Below are 16,969 nucleotides of genomic sequence, written 5' to 3' on the forward strand. Positions count from 1 at the left end.
CGATCCCAAGCGTCATGTGTTAATTCTAAGAGGGAAGCAGTCACGCAACAAACACATTATTCAAAGTATCAAAAAAAATCTACAATAAATAAAAGTAAATAAAAATAACTTAAGCTCTATAGGGATCTATGGGAGAAGTATGCACACTCCACTTTGGTAGAAGTAGTGATGTCTGATTTAAAAACAAAAGCCCAAAGTAGTAAATCAAGTTGTGCGCTTATGAGTACAAATTTAAAGGAGTCAAGTTAAAATCCAATAGATTACCAATTGGAAGTGGTGCTCCGCAGGGGTTGGGTCCAAAACTATTTCTTATTTATAGTAAAGATACAATAAACACAGCGGAAATGTTAAAAGTTACACTGTTTGCTGATGACACAATTATTATTTGCGCAAACGTAGATTATGACAAACTAATGAGAACAGTAAAAAGAGCTCGTAAAACTTTGCGATTGTTTTCTTAATGTCATTAAAACTAATTATTTGGTAATTAATAAGGAGCAAAGAAATGTTTGCCCATAAATTGATTTAATTTATACAATACAATAGAAAAGATAGATGTGAGTAATGTTTTCCATCTTTCCACATCTATCTTTCCACTTAAGACCAGCTTAAGTGGAAAAAAAGATTGTAACTCCAAACTTTGCAAAATAGTAGGTTTAACATACCGCACAATTCTGAAGAAAAAGTTCAATTAAATTTAAATACATGGCTCATATTGGTTCACCACACAAATTCTGTGTATATTTCTGCTGCCTAATGGACTGAGATAAAATAATTGGATTGATGTCAGCAATGTCTTAAAGAAAACCAAAATATAAAAACACACACCCTCAAGCATGATTCATTCGGGTTTCCTGAAATCCATGAGGCAAGAGAAGGCAGCTTTATTTATAATGCGCATTTCATACACAGTGCAATACATGCTTCAGATAATACAAGTACAACATTTAAAAGCACTGACTTTATTAAAATTACTAAAAGAATGTACAGTGCGAGAACAAGAGTTATAAAAAAAAAATATTTTTGAAATGCTTTAAGGTGAAGTCAAATTTAAAAAAATCTTTTCGATAACATGTTCTATGTGGCCTAACTAGTCTAAACATGGGTATACTGATTTAATACTAGGTTTGAGAAATTGGGATTAAGCAGTAAATTAAAAACGTATCCATCTCTTATCCATTTTGCCACTTGCTGTTGACTGAAAATGACAACAGTTGGCCAGAGCTCAGCTTGCCAACATCAGGACCACACTCATAATACAGGTGCAATATAATCATAATGTCATGTTTAGACTAACGCCGCACGGTGACGCACTGGTTAGCATGTCCGCCTCACAGTTCAGAGGGTGTGGGTTCGATTCTACCTCCGGCCCTCCCTGTGTGGAGTTTGCATGTTCTCCCTCTGCCCGCGGGTGTTTTCGCCGGATCGTCCAGTTTCCTCCCACATCCCAAAAACATGCATGGTAGGCTGATTGAGCACTCCAAATTGCCGATGGTTTTTCTGCTGGTTTCTGAATGAGCTGCAGCTGTTTGATGCTCTTTTGAGGGAGTCACAATAATGACCAACACAGTGCTGATCAGCAGAACAAAGATATGTAGTATAATAAATTTCATTGTCATTGATGTAAAATGTCACTTCTCTGGACAAGTCAATGGACTTCATTAGACGCCTGATACTTTCCTCTGGTATCAACACACACTGGTGCTTTTGTATTTCGAAAGCCAATCGTCTATACTAAAGCTTTCTTTCGCAAGTATCTACAGTGTGGTAGGAGAAAGTTAGCAGCAACACGCACAGTTGAGTAGTAATTTTCTTCAGACTTACCACGACTAAAAGCACAACTACTTTTTAGTTCATATCTCTTGGACCAAACTATAAGAACTAAACCACAGCACTATAGAAAAACTCATTGAGTGGAAGTTCTCATCTATCCAATTTATCCAGTATTGGTTAATTCTGTGGTATAGCTGGTGCACCAAATTTGTGAGTTTGCTTTTACATTTTTAAATGAATCTGCAAAATCACTGCGGCTCCGGTGACTCATTTGTGACGATCATGTGTTCTTTAAACCTCCCAAGACTCAAGAACTGGTCCAAAAATAACTCATTGGACTTGACAGAGTTGATCTACATATAAGCTGGGCATAGGATGGAGCAGAATTTTTTTTTTCTTTTTCAAAGTAGCGCTTGTGTGTTTTAAATGCGGCATTTTCCTCTGAGCAATAAATGTATTGCTACCAGCCAGCACTGCTCATCATCATCCTCAGCTCCGTTTGTAGAACTTAAGTGTTCCCTTGAGTATCTACGTCACGCCACTGTCAAAGTGTTTATGTCTCTGTGCTGGCACAACCTTCTGATGAGAAGCACTTTTGGAGAATCTTTTGGTAGAACGGGGAGAAGACAAGCTTGTTGAAATTGACGAGACAACTTAAGCGAACAGAGAGTTCTTTTAGCTCCTTGGAGATGGGTGCAAGACCTCCAGGTATAGGAAGAGGGGTCTTGTGTTGACTGCACTCCAGAGTAGCCAACAGGTAGCTCTGAACCCGAGAGTCTGAAAGAAATGGCAAGAAAAGACAAAAGAGGAGGGTCAATCCAATCTCGGCCAACAACAAAATTATCGTCCACATCGCTTACCCATCAACTGACGGACTGTGTTTTCTGGGTGGGTGGTGGCTGAGATTTGCCCCATCAGAGTGTTTTTTTGGTCGGTAGATAATGTAGTGTAGCCATGCTTGGTTAAACATTGATTTAGCTCCATGCACAGTTTCTCCCCAGTGGTCACAAGGGTCTCTTGAAGATTGAAAGACCTTGAAAAAGGAAATATATTTGGATGAAGAAACACAACATGGATATTGCTAAAAGGACACACTTCAAACTTGTTTATGCAGCAAAATGTCTTAATTTGTTCATGCTGAAATTATGGAACACAGAGTGACCGGCCCAACAGTACCTACACACTTGAATGCATCACATATTGTCTGATCATATTGCTCACTTTTGATTGGCAAGCTTCACACAGAAAGCAATTGTTCATTTGTATATCATTGTGGCTATAGTTTGCATCGCATGGCAGCACTACAAATTACAACTACATGCATACTGTTAAATTAACGCATTCCAAAATTCCTACAGTAATTCCTCTTTTATTAATAGATTATTATTACACTTTAACAAAACTGTTTGGAGGTATTTGTACTTACAGTGTGTGCATGTCAGCAAGCATGGCGTGAACAGTGTTTTTAAGCATCTCCATGAGACCCGGAAGGCCTGAAATGGCTTCTCCCGTGGTGGTGTAAACAATGAGTAATATCGATGAAAGCAAAACCAATTTTTCAGTCATCTGCTGCATTTCCTGGAATCGAGTCTGATCCATCAACATTGTCTAGGTAGCAAGAAAAAACACACACAACTATAGCACAATACTCATTTTTTCCAGCGTCACAGACTGGAAAAAGAAAAAAAAAAAAAATCGATCAAAAAGTTTACCTCGGGGAAGGGCTCTGAGAGGTGTTCCCATTTAAGTAGTCGCAAATATGCTTGATTATGGACATTAGCAGGGAGGATAGCAGGAGGAGCAGAAGAGGCAGCAGTAGAAGAAACCTGTCTCATGTTCTCCAATGTGTCCTTAAGCCACTTTTCTGTGTAGTCCAAAGCATCTGAAAAAGAGAGAAATGTGTTTTCCAACTACAAATGAGTGTACTCAACACCACTTGTTGAAGAACAAAAATTGCACAAGTTATACCCTGAAAAAGTATAAACACCAAACTAGAATGTATTTTATTGAGATTTGTTGTGATTGACTAAAACAAAATACTGATCCGTCATTTTTCACGAGAGATGCATTCCAGAACCACCCACGAAAAACGAAACTCCGCGAAGTAGAAACGATATATATTATTTAGAAATTTAAAAACCATTGTTTTGAAATTTCCAACACGTGGTGTTTCTTGTTGGCCGCTAGAGGGAATGGATGTATTGCAAGTCAATTAGAAGAGTAGTTTTCCTTGCCAAGCTATGCAACATGTCCAATTTCAAAATTACCAGACTACACTAACCCGGGGGACATCAGGCATAGTGAAACCAAAGTGAGTCACAGCTGCACATTAATCTCCTGTTGCTTTGTGGTCCAGTAAACAATATTAAAGCTTTTTTAAACTCTCCACAATACATTACACGACATAAACCTTTCCCATTCCATTAATACCCATTCCCACACTGTTCTGTGCATGGATTATACCTTTACAGTAAAAGAAAAAAAAGAACAAACTGTACATAGCACATGATTTTGAAGTGGAAGGACAATTATATGGAGTTTTCAAAATGTTCCACAAATACAAATCTGTAATGTGTAGTGTACATTTTTCAGTCCCCGGTACTCTTGATAGCCCCGAATACAATTCAGTGCAATAAATTGTGATATTTCTGAATTTTGAATCACTCCAAAACCAGTGGCCGAGATTCTTTTAGATTTGAGTCAAAGACTAACAATGTTAATTTGTATATTGCTCTTACTAGGCTGTTTGTCCAAAAACTCCTGGAACTTGTTTCTCTCATACTCTACTGACTGCTGCATCAGATGAGGCCTGATGGAGCTTACAGCAAAGTTAGCCATGTCCAACTTCATTAGGTCCAACAGAGATAATATGGCCCTAAGAGAACAATGACAGAACAAAAAGTTAAACCGTCGTAATATTTCCAAGCTATATTGTTGTCTGGGGCCATTTAGTAGACGAGTACTTAAAAACTCATCTCTACGATGGGATCATTCATCTATCAATTTTCTTTAAAGCTTATTCAAGTTTGGTCAGGGGTGAATAGCCTGAACAATCACACAGGAAGGCCCAAGATGAGATTGAAAGCCAAGAACCTCTCCAATGTAAAGCGGACATGCTAACCACTAGTCACTGGGACTAGTCCAGCATGTTGCCCCAACAGAATCATACAAGAAGTCTTTAACAACACCAAAGGCATTCTCGGGGTGGAAAAGGGCTCGATGAATTCTGCTGTTGACAGTTGTTTTGCCTTGATTTCACCTCGAAAAGTTTACTTTTCTGTCACTTACTTGAGCAACGGGACAAATTCGGTGATCTCCTTCAGTTTACTGACATCGTCATCCCTACAGGGGGCACAAAGCGATCCCATCATCTCGATAATGAAATTGGAAAGAGCACCAACGTCCAGTGCTTGTTTCTCCGCCTGCTGCTGGATTAGAGTCAGGTCAAGAACCGCTTCAATTTGGGACCGTAAGTGACTATGGCCCGGCAGCAAGAAAGATAGCAACGTCTGTGGATAAATAATGATTAATTAACTATGGCTAAAAAAAAAAAAAAATCTGTTACAACATTGATGAGATCAACACAAGTGGTGATGCAACAATTTTCATAGGCAAAGAAAATGTGGCTTTTTACTTAAGATGGGCCACTCTCCTCCTTTGTTGGGTTTGCTTTCATTTCTAATAATACTTTTACTTCAATACATTGTTTCTTTGGATCCAGAAATTATATTAGTGGATCCTGGGTTGCAGCAGTTCACTCATTGATTTGCCTGGTGATAAAAGTTTGGTTTTGTTGTGTCTTGGACTTCACCTCTTTAATTTCAGCCAGCTGTTGGATAACATGGCCATACTGCGGTGGATCTTCCTTTAACTGAGCTTCCAGATAATCCCAGAATGCCTGGTGAACAATCTCTTTTACTTTGCGCTCCAAACTGTACAACAGGGGCAGTGGAGGGGTTGTTATTCAAAGAACCGATACCATCTTTCCATCATGCAAAAACAACCTCACCTTCCTTCAGGAAGCTCTGGCGGTTTGACTTGAAAAGACTGGTTAACCATGATTTCGTGGGCCAAAACCATATTGGTGACTCCTTTTGCTGTTTCCATTATGTCTTCCGCAGACACAATCCTGGGTGGGCTGGCTATGAGGTAAGAAAAAGTCCCAAAAAAAATTAAGACCATCAGGATGTATTACTAGAGGCAGATATTCTCAACGCATGTCATTTATTGAATCAGTCGTAGAAAAATATCAAACAAACTCATTAAATAGATAATCAGTGGCGGCTCATTTGGAATGGTGAGGTAGAAACGGAGAGTGGGTAGGATAAGGAGAGACAGAAAGGATCCTAATCGAATTCTTCCTTACCTTGTGGAGCGCTTCCTCTGTGTGGACTTGGTGTCACGGACTGCTCAGAAGTATCCTTGTCTGCTCCACTCTCGATGTGGTCAGCCTCATTTGACATGCTCGGGTCTGCAGAATATCAAATGCAGTGACGACTTGAAATGTTTTCTTCAAATAACGATTACGTGGTTGTCACAAGCAGTATGGGTTATTTAGTTGATCAAGTGTTAGAATACACAAAAACAACATAGAATGCTTTTGTCAACCTAAAGATGAACGATGGTGTTTAAATGCGTCACGCTCACACTAAATTGGAAGACCCAAACGACAACATCTATTTACACTCGTTTCGATTGCAACGTCATTTACCTTATGGTCAGTTGTCTCTTGTAATTCTATGAGCCGTTCAATTTAGCTCGAGCTCCAATTTTATAGCAACAACAACACAGCGGAGATGCAGCTGCTCCTTCAAGTCTACTGCTGTGACAGAAATATGTATACGCTCAATGGTCGTATAACCTATTTTACACAGAGGGCTCTTTGTTTCATCGAAAAACAGATTTTAACGAGTGATGCGCAGGTTTGTGCCGAAGATTCTGGGCGTGTGTCGAGAAATCCGGGAAGTGAGGCGCGTATCGAAGCGTGATTCGTTATGGGCCTGTGACGTCACTAGGGCCATGTGACGACCCACTTGTCCAGGAAGCGGTTCGAATTATTTATCAGTGCAAATAATCCACGTGAATACCTGTATGGATGGAGAAGCAGTCGGAAAACTTCAAACCTTCACGACACGTCCATGAGCATCATTCTGAACAGTGTCACTTCCGGGTACGGGGTGGCTACTCTCGAGCCCCTCCCTCCCGCAAAGGGCTCGAGCACACGCGTTGCATTGTGGGATACGCAGTTCTCATGTTTTCACTTGTCGCACTTTACTGTATTTACACAATCATTCTAATGTCACTTTAGGCTGTTCTGTCATGTTAGTCCACTTGTAAATAATGAAACACGCACTTGGCTGTATGTCATGCCATATTTATTTCAGACACCTTCAATTTTGCATATTTTTGCTCATGTTGGTCAGAGCACAACATAGAGATATAATCTTGTCAAGGAATGTTTTGTCTTCACCTTGGCATGGCAACATAGTTGATTGTTACTTTTGCTGACAACAATTTTGTGTGGAAAGTCAAATTATATTCTCTGGGGTCATCTGCCCCACTATTTGAGAAGCACTGGTTTAATGTGTTTGTATACAGTATGTACAGTGTATAGTTTGTTTCAATGAATTGTCAAATTGAATGTGATGTACTTTTTTTTTCTCTAAAGCCCATATTATAATTTTAAAGTCATAATTTAGATCTATTTACACGTATTAAGTTAAAAATCGAGACAGTATAAATAATATATTCAGCACCCATTCAACCATTTCAGTATTTAAAGACGTTCGGATTTGTTTTTCCATTTTTATTTTCTACGATCCCGAATGGTGCAACAATATCTACATGTGGCAGAGATTGCAATTTTATATTGCTCACACATTAGGAGGGAATGAGTGGATCCCGGTGACAGTGTGTCAGGTACAGTGCTTCTGTTTCAAACCTCCCGAAAACAAATCAGATAAAGTACATACCCAGGGGAATCTATTTAGAGTCCATTCCAATGAACCATTATCAACCACTGACAAGTTTAAACATATTCTAGATACATTTCAATAATATTACAATGATGTATTTTAAGCCTGCTTAAACCTTTCTCCATTGACAAACCTACAGCAGATTAACGGCAGATTCTCCAAAGTACTTATTAAATATCTCAGGGTGCGCTTGGTAAAACTGCCTAAATCGATGTTTCCTCTCCTTGGATGAAATTTTGGCATCCAGTTGAATGAAGTGAAGCAAAGACCAGAGTTCCTGATCAGTGGTCGTCTTATTCATGCCACTGTACGTTTTGTTGGAGACCTGTAAGCCTACAAAACAGACCGGGATTTTTTTTCAGTCCCGTGAGGAAAATATATACACTTTTTCAGCAGTTTTAAATAAAATTGTTTTTGTGCATTGCATATTTAATCAATATTGTACACAAATTGGCATGAGGCCAAAGCCCCATAAATCACATTTTGGTAAATTTGATATTTTTTCAAAAACTCTTGTGTGGGTGTAACTTTTCAAATTATTACTTGCTCTTTTTCACAATGCAATGCTAATGGTTGAAAACCAATAAATGCCATTTTTTGGGTCTCCTGAATAGTGATGATTTTGGAGATACGAGGATTCCGCTTGACACCATCGAAAATTGTTTTTTCCCCCAAACAAAGACTACTATGGTCATGATTAGTAAATGTCCAATGAATATAAATTAAAATGACAACCCAAATCTACGTTTCTATAGGTTATAGGTTTTTTTTGGACAATTGCTATTGTCAAGATGTTTTGTTTGCATTAAAAAAATCAGGCATTCACCAGTGACATCTGGCTGTTTCGCCTGAACAAGATCAACCAGCTTATCGCTCACTTCTTTGTGCAGGGCTCCAGGTATCTGGGATGAAAAGAAGAAACGTGTGGATAAATGAAGTCTTGTTTGCACCAAAAGCTTTTTGACAGATGACGTGAACAGAACTAACAAAACAATGCATTTATCCTTTTCAGTGACATGCTCAAATGGAAATAGTCAATTTTACAGCTACAATAAAATATAAGGCACAGTATTAGTAAATCTACAAACCTCAAATCACAACAATAACAAAAACATCCTATCTGTTTTACAGATTAAATGTCATGTCAATTGAATGTCATGTTGCCAATATGGAGAATTCTGCATTGACCAACTGAGCATGGGGACCCACTTTACTGAAAGCATGTTCCCGCAGCGCTTCATCCACTTTTTAAGGTCTCGTGTTTCCCCAGATTTTTTAGGGTTCCTTGACCTTCTGGGGGTTAAGATCAGGGGATGTCGTTAACATTTGTCAACTGTGGGCATGCGAGTCCATTTGAGACTTCTGTGATGAAGGGCTATATATGTAAATAAATTTGACTTGATTAATTTGCTTACATTGACAAACCTGCTTCTGAAACTTGGGTCTGATTGTTGAAATATTGATCAAATAATTAAAACTGGGATTTCCAAATATTGATCAAATAATTAAAACTGGGATTTCCAATGTGAACGTGATTTTATAAAATATCCCAAATATCTGACTGAATCTTAAGCCATAATAATATGTGGTTCACATTGAAAATGAGTGTGAAAGAGCTTCCAAACTGCTGAAAGACATTCATACCTTGAAGATCTCCTTCACGTTGCTGAGCATGAAGACTATCATCAGATCCTCTCTCTCCTTTGACAGAGCCTTGCTGTTCAGGATGGCCCTAGAGAAAGACTTCTTCACTGCAAGTTTGTTTTCCATCTGCAACATATTCATATAACATATTAGGGGTCTTGGCTAAAACTGAATTGGTAAAAAAAAAAAAAAAAAAAGACAGTTCTTTGCAAATTGAAGGTGCAGTCGTAATTCTTGCCCTGACAATTTCATTCTTAAAAGATTGACCACAACTACCACTGAAACAGTTGTAGAATCTACCATTTGAGCATTAAAATTCAGAAACGTTACATTTACCATAAACTATGTTGTAACACATTCATGTCGTAATTTACCCAGAGCTGATCACTTCAAATCTGTTCATTCTTGAGATGGATTTTCATATTATTTTCTTTGAACAACAAATTCAATGCCGCCTTTATCTACCATGTCAGATAGGGTTATTATTGTCAGATAAAATCCAATTGACAACTTATTACATTAGTACATTTTGAACAGATGAGCACCTTAAAAAATTAGGTTGGCAGCTCCAAAGGGTACAGTGAATCTTGCTATCAATGATGGATAAAGACTCAGCACTGGAAAAAAAGATGCGTGTGAAGAAGAGAAATAAATCAAATAAAAAAAAAACTAAGAACCTTGGTACTAATATAAGTTTCTTATACAGCATGACATTAGAAGAAAACTGGATTTAGTGGGGAAAAAAAAGTTTCATTATTTTTCTCCAAGGTCTTCACGAGCTCTTGATTATTTTTTCTTATTTTTGTCATTTGTTTTCTCTCATGTGGTATTTTTGTCATACGTGCGGGTTTGTTGTAGATACATTTGTCATTGTGTTAAATTTTGGGTCCTTTCAGAAAGACCACAAAAATAACGCAGATGAATTCTCAAAAAGCAAACCGTGAATAGCCGGGGGTTGTCTGTAAGACATCATTCATGATCATCACCTCCTTGTCCAGTTTTATTTCATGTGCGTCAGCAGCCACCGTCATGAACGTAAGGATCTGACACAGCTCCTTTCTGCACCTTGGTGGCAGCAGCTTTAAGCACAGCTGAAGAACTTCAAGTGCTTTGCCCAATTTTGCATTCACTGTAAATGGACAAAAACATAACAGAAAGATGACGCTAACATCTTGACTTAAAAATCAGATTTGTTTTATGGTTAACTGTGTTCACTCAAGTCCCTACCTAGCAGATTGGTTATTGCTGAATATACATCAGTCATTTGCTCAGGAAGTAGTGGAGGTCGATCCGTGTTGCTGTAGTGTCCCACCAGTATACCATACAGCAGCAGTTTGCAATAAGATTTGCCACTTTCGGAGAGGCATTTCTTACCTAGAGCCAGAAAGTTAAATCACGACTGTCGTATATAATGGCACATGTAATCATACAAAACTCAGCAACAATCATCCTGTCACCGCTTGTGCTAGTACTTCCCTGGTGCGTTGCCATCAGCTTGCTCAGTGCTCTGATGATCTTGCGGGAACAAGAGAGGCAGCTCTCGGCTCAGCTTCACCACTGGTTGGTCAGGGAGGAAGTCCAGACAGTCCAGGGCTGCTCGGAGCCACTCGTCTTCTCTGTGTGAAGAAATGGCAAGATGATATGAATGTCACAAAGATTCATCTACAGTACAGTACTTTGTCCGAGCCACTTTCGTTTTGACTATATGATCGAAAAAGACAAAACGTACTGAGAGTCGCTGAAGGCCTTGAGGATCTGTCTGTCAAGGTGGTTGCTGCCGTAGATCAAGTCAGGGTTATTATGAGTCATGGGGGGTGATGGAGCAGAGCATGGAGAAATCTGGCTCATCTGAAGCACCCCCTCCAATATCGGGAGTTCCACAAGGTTTAATAACCTGAGAAGGGTTTGCTCCTGCCATACCTCATCTACCACTGTAGGGGGAGCACAATCAATGTCAAGCATACATTTTTGAATTCTAGTGTTCATGCGTGTTGTTTTTAGTCTGTTTTTCTTGTGTTTGAACAGAAAGGGAGAAAAATGCTGAAATTTGGTATTTGCGTACTCCTGTTTTGTAGTTTGTCATTTTGTATCAAAACTAATTTCTGGCTTGAACAGATTTCGAGAGTTTGCTTGTTCTCCCAGGTCAATGTGGGATTCCTCCGGTTCAGAAAATGGATGGATGACTCATACCAGGAAAAATTGATCATCATAATCACAACCGCCGACAAATAACATTTAAATGTAACTTCTTACCTGTCTGTGGTAAATCAGAATGTGTTTGCACTCTATTGGGACTCAGAATGAAATTCTCCACTCTGGTCTCCATTGGCAAACTGGGACTGACAGGACTGTCTAACTGGGGGACTTTTGTGGATGTCTGGGAGAATTTGACAGGTGTAGGTATTGGACATTTTGGCCCAGAGGGAGACATCTGCTCACCCTCTCTGCAAAAATAAAAACATTACACGGTTCAGGTATTGTTTTCATGAAATGAGCTCTGTGGATTGACCTCATACTTGTCTGAGGGAGAGCAAAGGAAGAGTTTCTGGATACTGCTTGCAAGCACACCCTTCTCCATGTCTTCCACTGATGGAGCATGCTCATGAACAAACCTGGTGGACACAATCATACAACGTTCACATATTTACAGCTTGAACAACCCTTTGTTTTAAATCAGACTAACCTGTAAAGTGCACATTTGCTGTCCTGAAACTCAGCCTTCCTCTTGTCTTTGCCAAACACTTTAGTTCCTACTGCTTCAAACACATTGCAGTCCAACAGAGCTTGGCACACATTCACCACTTTGTCCCGGCATGTTGTGGCACCTCGGATTTTTAAGAAAAGTCATGCTGTATTTGTTTGTAGCTAGCTGAGATTCAATTGGTAGGCTTTGTGTGGAATACTTGCACAACTATTGGAAACAGTGTGTGTTTATTTGATCATACTAGGCCAGGGGTGTCAAACTCCTTTTTTTTGCGGGCTGCATTGTAGTCATAGCTTCTTTCAGAGGGCCATTATAAACCCAAATAAACGTCTGAGCACCTCATATTATATACAGTAAAAGCTACAAAACAAACGAACAAATAACTCGTTTTCAAATCAGACGAGTAAAAACTGGTCAAATATTTTAAAAAAAGATATAAAAAGTGAAGACAATTTGCCGTTCTAGTAATGACACGAATTTGATGCACAATTTGGCTTCGCGGGCCGCATAAAATGATGTGGCGGGCCGTATCTGGCCCCCGGGCCTCGAGTTTGACACCCGTGTACTAGGCAGGCACTAGTACGCCCTTTGTCCTCATCTGTAAGACAATCTAGTGCATGGGTAGAATTCCTAGGGCAGTAGAACAGAAAAGTGCACACTTGTTGACAACTCTGTGTGCTATTCGTCTGATTGTGATATGAAATTGCTCAGTTCTCTAGCACTTCTAACCTGTAGTCATCATCAGTAGTGGAGTGTTATGGTCACTATATTGGTGTGTATAATTTAGTAATTCAGGATATACACAACAACAGTGGTGCAGCATCCTACCCTCAAAGGATTTATCACTGCCAATGTAGTCTACCACAGCATCCACAGCCTCAGAGCCCAGGAAGCAATCGTTGTGGGACACAAGGTAAACTCGACAACGCCTTACTTTCAAAGAAGACCTGAGGTGGAAGACGAGGTTGCTCCCTAACGTAGGAGACCGTGGTGCCTTCACGATCAATCCTCGAACTTTGAGAGGGAGGAGAGAGTCATTGGCGACATTAGCGATTGCTGTCGTTCACCCAATTAAAAACGTAATGAAATAGCGTGTTGAGATATGGCAAATGTTAAGTAAAGAGCATCAAATAACAGTGGTTAAAAAAATATATACCTTGAGGACGATTGCGTAGTTTCTCAGCAAGTTTCAAGGCCGCAGCTCTTTCTTTAATTGAAGCCATGCTTCCAAACTTCGAGTCTAGGAAACACAGCAGGTGGCAAAGAAGAAATAATCAACGCCGCAAATCACCTCTTGTTGAATTATTGAATGCGACCGCTAGATGCCGCTAAAGACCAAGACAGTGCGCTCACCAAAATCTCCAAATGTTCACCGCACAATTTTGCCAGGTATGTAAACAACTAAGGCCCCATGGAATCTAAATCTATTGCCATGAAATAAAGTGTACCATGTTTAATATCCTAAAAGCACGTTTTATTTGTTTGTTTTAGGCACGCGAAAATACCCGTATGTTAGTTTTGTCACGTTCATGGGACCGCCCATTAAAAGATTAATTTAAGGCAAATTTTTCGAGGTAGGTCATGAATTCGTGACTAATGAAATTCAACATTGTTGTATTGTAATGCTAATTTAATGCATTAAGTTCACCCGGTCAAGTTAGTAATGTTTTGGTTCATTTTTGAAGGTTATGACTGGTGACTGACAAGTTAGATACGTCACACAACCATTATGAATGTACAATTGTTTCTTGTAGCAGTAATATCGCTTAGGTATGTGGTTACTTTTGGCAAAACTCCACATTCATTAGACAAAATGGAGTAATCCTCCAATTCTTCCTGTTTTTCTGTTTGAACTGAAATCATATGTTAATGTACTGTAAAAACAAAACAAGAAATGTCTGTGTACATTGTCTTATTTAACTGAAATCTTTACTGTAACCCTTGATCAAATTGAGAATGTGTTTGAGAGTTGACTCTTGTTAATTATATTTTGTATTGTATTGACATTATCCTAGCTGCAAATGAACAACATGCCTCAGTAAAAAAAAAAAAAAAGCCCAGCGTACAGAGAGAGTATTAAATGAATATGAAAAAACACAGCATTTGCCATGCACCGTTTATGGCTGAAGTGAGATTTCTTACGGATAAATTTCAGAAATTATGACTGACTTTGCCATTAAGAATCATTACTTGATAAAAATGTGCAATCTTAATAGATACCCCATATTTTAGGATAGACTTTCTTTTTATTGCTTATATTTGAGGATTAATACTTACTCAACTGTATAGGAGTTTTACCCCCTCCAGTCACATACACACATTACACACACATACACACATTACCACGTGCATGCACACATTAAGATGCTGTATACAAAACACACAAAATACACAACACTTTAATATTCACTTGCACTTCCTCTTGCTTACCATGGGGTCAAAGTGTCATTTTATTACCCCAGGCTAGCTAGTTCTAACAGGGATCATTTAATCCCTCAACACGATTAATACCTGTGCAGGATAAATTGAGAGAAAAAAAAAATCTGTTCTATTAACAGGTCACTGGCTAAGGCTACTTCTCATGACATTTGCAGTTTGTCTGTGTGTGTGCGTGTGTCACTTTACTATATAAACACATGCAGTTGTACAGGTCCATTTATGGCGCAAATTAAATCACTTACATAATTTAGAAAGCAATGACAGAAGAAAAATGTCTCTTTAGTGTTATTGCTTTGACCCCTATTATTGTCAATGGGGCTGGTTCATTTTAATCTCGATTGGTTATAAAATTGTACAGTGTAAGTAGTATACAACAAAGAAAAAAATGGTAGTCTCATAGCCATTAGGTTAGATTATAATAACTGACCAACATTATAAGAACTGAATATTCAGACCGAGTAATTGTCATTTGAGAATTTGACAGTATTGATTAAAGATGACCAAATAAGTGGATAAAAAAAAACATGGTGGTGATGTTTAATTAAACACCAAAATCTATTCATCCATTCATTTTCTCCACCACTTCTTCTGTTCAGGCTTTCAGGGATCTGGATCCTATTCCAGTTGCTATTTGCAACTCACCAATCAATCACAATACATATACTATGCTTTATGGACTTCAATGTGGGAACTATTACCATTTTAATTAACAGTTACAGTTAGAGGCAAGCTCTACGTTAATTATTACCGACCAGTGTGCCTTGGGAGATCACCAGGTATTGTTCCAAGCAATTATCCAATCTCATTTAATTATTCGCAAAAAATGTATCTTTATTCATCTCTCATTGCCAGTGATCAATAATATGAGGCAGAACAATTAAATTATCCATTCAATGGCAAATTGTAAATAATTAACTTGTGTACAATATCCACTTTTTGTAACATTTTTGATTGGCAATGTGCTGTGGGCCTTTTATAATGAAAATGTTTTGTTTTGCCTTGGCTCAGGTTGTGAAAGGAGGCCAACATTAAAGCAACACAATGGACCACGGTACGGATTCTGGAGTTCCCTCACCCAGCACAATTGTAAGTTGCCACTTCTCACATAGCCACCCACAACAGTGTCATCAAACAGGAGAATATCATTAAATATTCAAAACAACCTCCCGCTAATTAATGATTATTTGAGCATATGTGTTCATTTAGATGTGGGGACCAAGTCCTTCACATTAAGCAATACCAAAGAAGCAGCACTCAGTTTCAAAAACTTTGGTTAGTACATCACTTCCTCTCATGTGAGATCGCTTAATTGTTGTGTGGAGGTGCAACGATTAACCGGTTGCAACTACGGTAATCAATTATCAAATTTATTGATAATTAGTTTGGATAATCGATTAATCTTTTAAGGACCTTTTTTTCATTTCAAACTGCTTTGTAATATGAATTTTGTCTGACTTCTGTAATCCTCCAACAAAGCGGACTGATTATCTTTTTGTTGAATCAATAAATAAACCATTTATTTTGGAAAACAAGTATTATATATTTTCCATATTTTAAAACCGCTAACTGAATCATAATTAATTTGTTTGTTTCTTTTCTGCACAGTCAATTTGAATTAATGTCATATTTTCTGGTGATTGGCTCCAAGTCAGCCCTATCATTCAGAAGCTCCAAAATTGCGTTGCTGAATAGGTTGCTGTTTCTTTTACCATCATCTGCAAATCTGATAAGCTATGTATCTCTGTAATCGCTGTATAATTAATTAATTATGCTCAATTAGGTGAGGGTAGCAGTGACTCCACAGGAGAGGCCTCGGCTCAACACTCAATCAGAAAGTGGAGGAACTATGTTACTGCAGTTGCTGGAATTTAAAACACATCTGCTTGAGGCCGTACAGGAGCTGCACATTCGAAGGGTACAGTAGAGTATCACACGGTCCTGTCCTTATGTATGTTTTCCCACGGAAACAAGAGTTAGTAGAATGATTTTATGATGGTATGATTCCACAGTCGAATGGCATAAAGGTTGTCTATTTTGGAACTCCATCAAAATATTCCTGTGCTACAAAAGTTTCACAGAAAACCTTGGAAGTTCAACAAAATAACAAAATACCTACAACTAAAATTGAAAAAAAAAAATTGTGAACATAATAAAACTGGTTTGAAAATGCTTTTAAAAAAACTGCATCTTTCGTTTATAGAACTAACTAACGTCTCCGATAAGGATATTTTTTCACATTTTTTGTTTGCCTGCTATTTGCATCAAACGGGATAAGCTGCCTTGTTAAGTTCATTCTTAATTGCGCAACTTAAAATAAAATAGCTTCATTTCATTGAAAAAAGGAAGAAAGTTGTGAGCATTTTGACCCGAAAGAGATCTACCGCTACCTTTGTCTTTTGGCTGTGTGATCCACACTATTAGACACCAGTTCGAA

At 38.4% G+C, this 16,969-nt stretch overlaps 2 protein-coding genes across 3 annotated transcripts; both read right to left on the minus strand.

Moving 5' to 3' along the window:
- Positions 1-2,112: 2,112 nt before the first annotated feature.
- tcp11l1 (t-complex 11, testis-specific-like 1) lies at positions 2,113-6,762 on the minus strand. Of its 2 annotated transcripts, none has more exons than XM_037254911.1 (10): positions 6,485-6,762; positions 6,140-6,244; positions 5,783-5,915; positions 5,585-5,705; positions 5,062-5,282; positions 4,512-4,648; positions 3,486-3,655; positions 3,200-3,381; positions 2,634-2,806; positions 2,113-2,550 (listed from the first exon to the last, which is right to left on the minus strand). In XM_037254911.1, the coding sequence occupies exons 2-10, from the start codon at positions 6,234-6,236 to the stop codon at positions 2,327-2,329; spliced, it is 1,458 nt and encodes a 485-aa protein (XP_037110806.1). In that variant the 5' UTR covers positions 6,237-6,244; positions 6,485-6,762; the 3' UTR covers positions 2,113-2,326. The 2 variants fall into 2 exon arrangements, with proteins under 2 accessions (XP_037110806.1, XP_037110807.1); XM_037254912.1 differs by having other exon boundaries at positions 6,639-6,720.
- Positions 6,763-7,738: 976 nt separating this feature from the next.
- Positions 7,739-13,334, minus strand: LOC119124501 (DEP domain-containing protein 7-like). Its single transcript, XM_037254550.1, has 12 exons — positions 13,253-13,334; positions 12,925-13,110; positions 12,076-12,217; positions 11,909-12,004; positions 11,646-11,836; positions 11,122-11,323; positions 10,888-11,008; positions 10,620-10,761; positions 10,379-10,521; positions 9,393-9,518; positions 8,575-8,650; positions 7,739-8,081 (listed from the first exon to the last, which is right to left on the minus strand). The coding sequence occupies exons 1-12, from the start codon at positions 13,317-13,319 to the stop codon at positions 7,882-7,884; spliced, it is 1,692 nt and encodes a 563-aa protein (XP_037110445.1). The 5' UTR covers positions 13,320-13,334; the 3' UTR covers positions 7,739-7,881.
- Positions 13,335-16,969: the final 3,635 nt, after the last annotated feature.

This window comes from Syngnathus acus, chromosome 6, assembly GCF_901709675.1.
Source record: "Syngnathus acus chromosome 6, fSynAcu1.2, whole genome shotgun sequence".
NCBI classification, from domain to species: Eukaryota; Metazoa; Chordata; class Actinopteri; order Syngnathiformes; family Syngnathidae; genus Syngnathus; species Syngnathus acus.